Genomic DNA, 7375 nt, shown 5'->3' on the forward strand with positions numbered 1-7375 from the left:
ATGCAGTTGAAGGGGATGCGTGGTGATGTCAATCAAAGCGAGGACATGGTTGGTCATTGACTCTGTCATCGTTCCGGCTAATGGGGTACCCCTTGGTATTTAACGGCACAGCTATCGATTCCTTGTGGTGAACGGGTGTGTCCAAGCGATAGCACACTTTTGCGGATTCGTTCCCTCCTGCATTTTTGGCGTCGGGCCCTGCTGAGTGCAATGTTTCAAAAAAGGCATCATGTAATGTAGTATGGGGCGACGAGAGCAAGGCCGACTTCCGAGACTGCTTGGGCGACCCTGATAGTGTGCTCTCTAGGACCACAAACGCAGATATCATAAAAATGACCATGCTAATAAACTGTGTACCTTCGTATAATGCGCACTGAAAACTACAAGGATAGCGATAAAAGTTACCGCTTGTAGTACACAAAGAGAAAAGAGAGGTAAACTTTATGTCAGCAATAGCTCAAATTCGAGGCCAGGGAAGGGTACCCTTGGTAACAAGTTGCTGTGCCGTTCAACGGTACTGCAAATTATTTGAGTGAAATATGTTCAAAAGACATTTTTCTTTAACCTAATTTTATTTTAAACGAGTCAACCTACCCTTCAAGGTTAGTGTATACCACAGAAACATTATCTCAAATAGAAACGGTGGATCCAACAACAAAGTTGAAAAGAAATAAAATTTGGAGATTTTTATGTTATGAGAACGCTTGGTCGGATAGACATTGCAAATTATTTCTCTGAAATAGTATAGGTGATACTAAATACGATAACTGGGTGTAGAGAGAGAGGGATCGCGTACCGGCTCTGAGGTCGAGAGCGAAGGTCGACCTCAAAGTCAACCCTGCTGTCGCCCCACTATTGGCCTAGCGTGTGCCACGTTTCGCAATTCCCTCCTCTTCGGCCAATAGAACGCGTCGCCATCCTTGCATCGCTGCCATCTGCCTGTCGAAGTTTGAGGTGCCTGAGGTCGGGCAACCATGCTGCTGCCTCAAGCAAAAACCAGCCTGTTAAGACAAACCAGCCTGTTAAGACACGCCCTCAGGGCGTGTCTTAACAGGCTGGTTTTTGCTTTGCCTTGCCCGGTTTTGCCAGGAATACTTTTAAATTCTTAACAAATACCGTATGCTTCTTAAGCCCTTGCTTTTCTTAAACACATAAATTAAAACGTAGGAGCCACTCATAGCACGCCAAATCACCTCTTTGGGCAAAGCAAAGCAAACTGCAGAAAAACGGGACATGTTAAGACACACCCTGAGGGTGTGTCTTAACATGCCCCGTTTAGAGTTGCGAATGCCGACCACCTACCCTTGCAAGGGTACTACCGCCCCCGTTCCGCCCTCGTTGCCGCGTTATTTCAATTTAATTCTTCCTTCTAAGTAAACGTTTTTTTTTAAGCGGGTCTATTTTTCGTACAGGAGTACATCCCCTTCTCCACACTTGCACTTTCCTCCAGTTTCGAACCCCGTTTCCAAGCCCGTTTCACGCTTTTCCCCCCTGCTCGACCTATCGCCCGATCCATCCACAGACTCCTCCCACCATGTCTCTGCTCCCCACCCTGCTCCTGCTGCTTATCCTCGCCCTCTCGGAGGGCAGCCCCGCGCTTCCGCAACAGGTGCGCATGGGCCTCAACCTCGACACCTGCACTTCCAACGATGATTGCGTCCCCCCCCGCAGCTGCAACCTCGAGAAATGCATCTCTCGGGAAACCCTTCCCTGCGAGGACAATTCTACATGCGACGACGGCGAGCGCTGCCTTCTCAACCCGTTCAGTGAGGAGGGTCTCATCTGCATCTCCGCCACTGCGTCCACATCAGATGGTGATGGCGACATCACGGTGCCCGCCATGTCCGTGAGCCCAGAGGCTGCAGAGACGGCAGAGCCCTTGGAATCGCCCGAGCCTTCCAGCCCCAATAGCGGGGAGAACGAGGACGAAGTGTGCGTGGACGCCGAGGCGCTCGCTCATCTACCGGCGCGCGACTTGGTCTTTTCCACGCATCGCGTCGCCCGCGTCCTTTGCGACACTAACGGCAGCTGCGCGACGAGAGGCCATATTGTCGTGTGGCGCGGCGTGCCTATGATGATGCGCTCGTATTGCCTGGAGGCGCTGTGTGAGGCACGCACGATCAAGGTCAACGCGCCAAGGTATCGCAGGAAGCTTCGCGTCGAGTCAAAGACGAGCGGCTTGCACTTTACCGCGCTTGCGGCTAGATATGAGACCGCGGTCGAGGAGCGAGCGCTGCACCTAGCCGTCAGGTTTGGGTGGTGAGAGTGCGGAATATGGAGACTCGGAAGGGGAGTGTTGGGGGATGGATTAGAACGGGCGCTTTCGAGCGGGGTGCGGTTACGATCTGATAAAACATGTACACACGCTCGTGCGTTTTAGTTGATCCGGAGATCGCGGGATTTGTCGCGTGTCCTTTGTTTGGTGTCTGTTCGCGCTTGGGGGGCGAGCAGTATCCCTACGGCTTATTCCTTTTCAGGTTGTGGTACTGACTGATACTGTGCACTCGCCGGTTGTGTGTTCCACCGCACAGAACGCAGCGACATATGTTCCATATCTCCGCGAGTTCGACCAGACACACACGTGACGAGAGATACTATTGTACGGCGCCATGCTCCTCCGCTGAGTATGTCGCCGTCTATCGTCACGCACAACTTCTTGTGTCGCATTTTCCGTATTTTGAGAGCGAGTCGGTGTCGCTCCGGACTGCGCTCGCTGCGACGCTCCCCTTCCAATGCCGCATGCATTCACCCTCAACCCGCCTCGCGCTCTCTCCGTTACGTTGCGTGAGCTTTCGGCACGGTAATATACCATTCCACGGGCCTCGAGTTTGTATGCCTGCTTTGTTGACGCTTTCCCCTGAATCACGCCTGCATTAGGATTAATAGTTGCCCTTCAAGGTCACGTCTGTGCAAAGACAAGCGTGCAAATTACATTTCCAACAGAAGAAGGAAGGAGGCAAGCAATGCCAATAATTGCGTTGCCCCACTTCAGATGCGAGTAAGGGAAAGGAAGGCAAAAGAGAAAGGGTGCGGCACCTTCGTTTCTTCAACCCCCTTCCAGCAGATGACTATGCGTCCTCCCTGATAAGTGCTTTCTTTTCGCGGTGGACACCCCGCTCGTGCAAGAAGGCTCCGAAATGGAGTTTTTGGCAGCACAGCTCTACACCAAGCGCGACCGTGACAAACGTCAAGCCATGTCTCCTCGCGCTACTGTTTGTACTGCGTGTGACGGCTTGCGACACACACATGACCGTACGGCAACCAGCGCAGGCTTAAGTCTCCTTGGTTCCGTAAGGGCCGTACGTTCAACAATCCGCAGGGGCAATAGACGCATGCAACAAGCATGGTCTATCCTCTAGATGATCTCACAAGTTAATTTCAACGGGTCTCAGTCGCGAGAAGTGCGCGCAGCAGGTTTGGTCTCCTTGAGTTGTGTGAGGAGCGGTTCTCCGTGGTGCGGTGTTACGGGAAAAGCCGCGTGCGAGAGATCCTGCTCGCTGCCACACATACGTGGCCGGAAAGGCTTTCCATCCAGAGGGGCCTGTTCCTGCTCAGTTGTGGCGCGGGCGAGTGAGGAGCTCGGCTTTTATCGGGCGAGTCGCGGCCGCACCGCGGCAGAAACGCACAATATCTGAGATGCGGAACTTTTGGATGGTATTGGCTTGTGCAGACAGGGGGAGCTTCCACTATCTACGCATGAGATGGAACGATGGGCAGGATGTGGTACCCTTGGTACCGTAGATCAGTTGAAGCAGCGGCGAGAAATGGTCGAGGCGCAGGCGCTAGGACTTGGAAAGTGGGGGAAAGAAAGAAGTTCCTGCACTAGTTGCACGGATGTTTGGGCACGTCCCGACCTGATGCAGGCTGCTGTACCCTTAGGGTACTGCCCACACCACGGGTGACGGTTAACGAGTGAAAGCAGTACACATGAACAGGCGCATGTGATGCTGGTATGATGGCCTGTTGACGACGTGGAGGCGTTGTTGTTAGTTTCCCCGAATCCCACTGAGGGGCTAATACACGTGCTGGCTGAAGTGGGTGGGCGGGGTGGCGGCCGTGCGGGGAGGCGTGGGCGGGGCGTTGGGAGGCGTAAATACGGTACCCTTAGGGTACAGATGGAGGCATACGGTAGGGTGGCGTAGGGTGGCGCAGGGTGGCGCAAAGGTTGGCGTAGGGTGGTGTAGAGTGGGGAGGTGTGCGTAGGTGTGAGGCTCACACTGTGAGCCACTGGCACACTGGAACGGGAGGTTTCACAGTGCCTGTAGGTAAATTTACTGTACACTTAGGGTACCGGTACCCTTCGAGTGGTACCCTTGGGTAAACTTTACTGCAATGCATTGTACCGAATGTACGGTGGCTGAACGGTGGCTGAACGGTGGCTGAACGGTATCTGTACACGGCATTGTCTGAGAAAGTGCAGGTCATTTTCTCCATTTCCATTCCATTCTGAGGTGAAGCTGTGGTTGGCAGAGTTTATTGATACGGTCATATAGATTGTTTGTTTGGCTGATGAGGGCTTGTGGGTTGCTGGCAACCTGGCACCAGATACGGCTCAAAGTGTGGAGCCTGCAAGGGCAAGCACGGCTACTTGGAGGACATGAGTGTCATAAAACAGACGAAAAGGAGAGCTGATGAGGGCAGTATGATGGCAGTATGATGGCAGGATGATGGCAGTATGATGGCAAAATACCGCCTCAATTCAGCATACCCTGTCCCCCCCGCTCTCGCTGAAGACTCTCCCCCCACCCCGTTTCCGGAGCCTATCGTCTATCGCCGGTGAGAAGGGGACAGAAGGGGACATGCGCCACCGAAAACGGAGGATCAACGCCGCGAGAAAATCGAGCAACAATTTCCACTGATCGCTGTGTTGCTCGCGCGAGGAGCCACTTCCTGCAAGGCTGAGCGAAATTCACATCCAGTCTTGAAGGAGAAAGTCTGCTATGACACAAACTTGCACTGTATGATCCCACTGTATGCTCCGGTGGAACAGCAACGGCCTCGAGACTTGCGGCTGACGCGGCTTGCTTGACAGATATGGATGCAACACGATCAACCGATTCGCAAGTACAGCGTTTCAGTGACCGTCCTGACGTCCAATCCCCAAATCCCAGTTCGATGTATGTGTTGATTGCTTGCACCGGCATCGCAGGCAGGCACAAGTCGTACTCCGCAGCCCTACTCCGCGGCCCTACTCCGCGGCCCATTGGTCGCGGAATACGACTTGTGCGTTTGACGAATGCATTTGTCGCGACAAACAAATGTCTAAACCAGATCCGGAAATATTGCATGCATTCTTCTTGTTCGGAGACAAGAGACAGGTTCTCTACACGTCGGGACATGGCCTGTGGACGATACAGACACAGGTAGCTGTCTACTCTGGCTCTCGAGGTGTCGCTTAGGCAACCACAGCAAAAAAAGGGAACTGAATTCACCATACACGTGAAATTACCAATTTCAGAGGGAAAGCTGTTACCGTGGTTTTTACTATATCGATGAAGGACATGAACGGCGCCCCCGAGCCCAGCAACGGAGGTCAAAGTTAGTAGTATAAAAAAGTGCGAAAAGACTCTCTACATAACAACACCTTAACACATCATCTGCAATAGCCCCACCCACCGCAATACCGTCTAAAGCACGAATCATTTCCGCCGATACCGGTCAAAACACAGCAAAAGTGGCCGCCAGTTGTGCATGTGCTACTTTTGCTACTGATGTTCTTGAGCATGATGCTACGCGAAGAGCTGCGCCGCGAGCCCCTATGAGCGCCCATGCATCTTGCAACCACATTGATCATATGGTTGATGACGGGAGCATCTTCGTAACACTCAACGCGGCGAGTGCGTGAAATCTGGACCATCTTCGGATGCATCTTGACGGCGTCGCGGGCGAGGCAAGTCACGGCGTGCCCAGGCAGCTTAAGCTTCCGGGCGTCGCTTACGACGAGATTGATTTTGCTGAAGAAAAAGCGTTGGGAGTAGCAAGTGGAACCGGAACCGGAGCGGGGTACAGCAGAGACAGAGTGGGACGCCAAGGCGACCATAAGGACGAAGACGAAGAGGCGGAGGTCCATTGCGAAGAAGAGTTGGGTACTCGTGAGATTGCGTAGTGGGAGAAATCCTGATGTGCGAAGGGGAGGTGGGAGCACGTGATGAGGATGAGGGGCAGCTTTTCGGTGGAGGAAAGGGCGGGTGGGACGGGGAGGAGGAGTGAGGCTTTATAGGAAAAGACGAGGACAGGGAGTCGAATGACGCGTAGCCACTTTGAGGTGATTTCGTGGGTCGTGATAATGATGAGAGTGAGTGGGGTGGAGAGGGGGGGTTGGGGGGGTGACGCGTCATAAGCGGAGTGAAGTTGATATCAAAATGGGGGATGATGGAGACCCACGGCTTAACGCATGGGGGCGAAAGTCACGCGGTCCACCGGGAGGTTGTTGTGTTGGTCGAATGAGGAAGCGAGTGGCGCGTATTGCAAAGGGCGGCTGTAACTTTACTGGCGGGTGGGGGGAAAGTGTAGGGCCAAATGTGTCAGCGCGATGAATGTGGGAGCTGACGCCGTGTGGGCGCAGCAGGACGACGGTCGACACGGCATTCTTGTCCCACTCCAGCGGCTGCAGGTCGATCGCGAGAGAGACGCATTCCGCACCTGCTAAATCCCTCCTTCATGACCCGCCGGCCTGCACACACGCCCGCGCAAATGCTTCCCACCCCTGGGGGATAATCTCCCGCGCTTTCCACCCCGAGCTCAACGACTTTCCACCCACAACACTTTACAGACTATCAACTTGCCCGCCCCACTACCCCCCGCCTCAGCACTCGCTGCTGTGCGCTGTCCCTCCCTCCCCCAGCCGAGTCTCCCTCACTTCCATTTACACTGGAATCGTTTGCGTCCTCCCGCCCCCCCCCCCCCCCCCGCCGCCCCGCCGCCCCTCCCCCCCACTCAAACTCAACCACGTTCTACACCCCTACCCCACCCCTCGTCCTGATCCGTTTCCGGAAACTTTACCATACCCTTTGACCCCATCATCCCATCATCGTCCCTCGATGTACGCCGTGTACGCATCACTAAGCTACTGAATCCAAATATGCGCTTCCACATAAATTTAAGGAATGCGGGTAACCCGCCGCCTAAACCCCTCCTTTCAACTCTTTAAGGAATTCAAATTACTGTACATCCAGAAAAGCGATCGAAAGAAATCCATTGCCGTATACCCTTCGAAGGGTAAGACCTGTACTAACAAACAGACAATTCCTCTGCACGCGCACTGACTTTTTACTACTATACTCTGTTTGTGTCCCGAATTCCCCATTCTCCTCCCCCTTGCTGCCCCTCTACGAAAAACCTCAGCAACGTCGTTTTTTATTGTCTGCCGCACACG

At 53.8% G+C, this 7375-nt stretch overlaps 2 protein-coding genes across 2 annotated transcripts; one reads left to right on the top strand and one right to left on the bottom strand.

Moving 5' to 3' along the window:
* Positions 1-1097: 1097 nt before the first annotated feature.
* On the bottom strand, positions 1098-1235 carry CHC_T00000648001 (hypothetical protein). The gene has a single exon (XM_005710306.1). The coding sequence runs from the start codon at positions 1233-1235 to the stop codon at positions 1098-1100; it is 138 nt and encodes a 45-aa protein (XP_005710363.1).
* Positions 1236-3359: 2124 nt separating this feature from the next.
* Positions 3360-3635, top strand: CHC_T00000649001 (hypothetical protein). Its single transcript, XM_005710307.1, has one exon. It carries the CDS (start codon positions 3360-3362, stop codon positions 3633-3635), a length of 276 nt encoding a protein of 91 aa, XP_005710364.1.
* The last annotated feature ends 3740 nt before the right edge of the window (positions 3636-7375 follow it).

This window comes from Chondrus crispus, genomic scaffold (assembly GCF_000350225.1).
Source record: "Chondrus crispus Stackhouse genomic scaffold, scaffold_557, whole genome shotgun sequence".
Classification (NCBI taxonomy): Eukaryota; Rhodophyta; class Florideophyceae; order Gigartinales; family Gigartinaceae; genus Chondrus; species Chondrus crispus.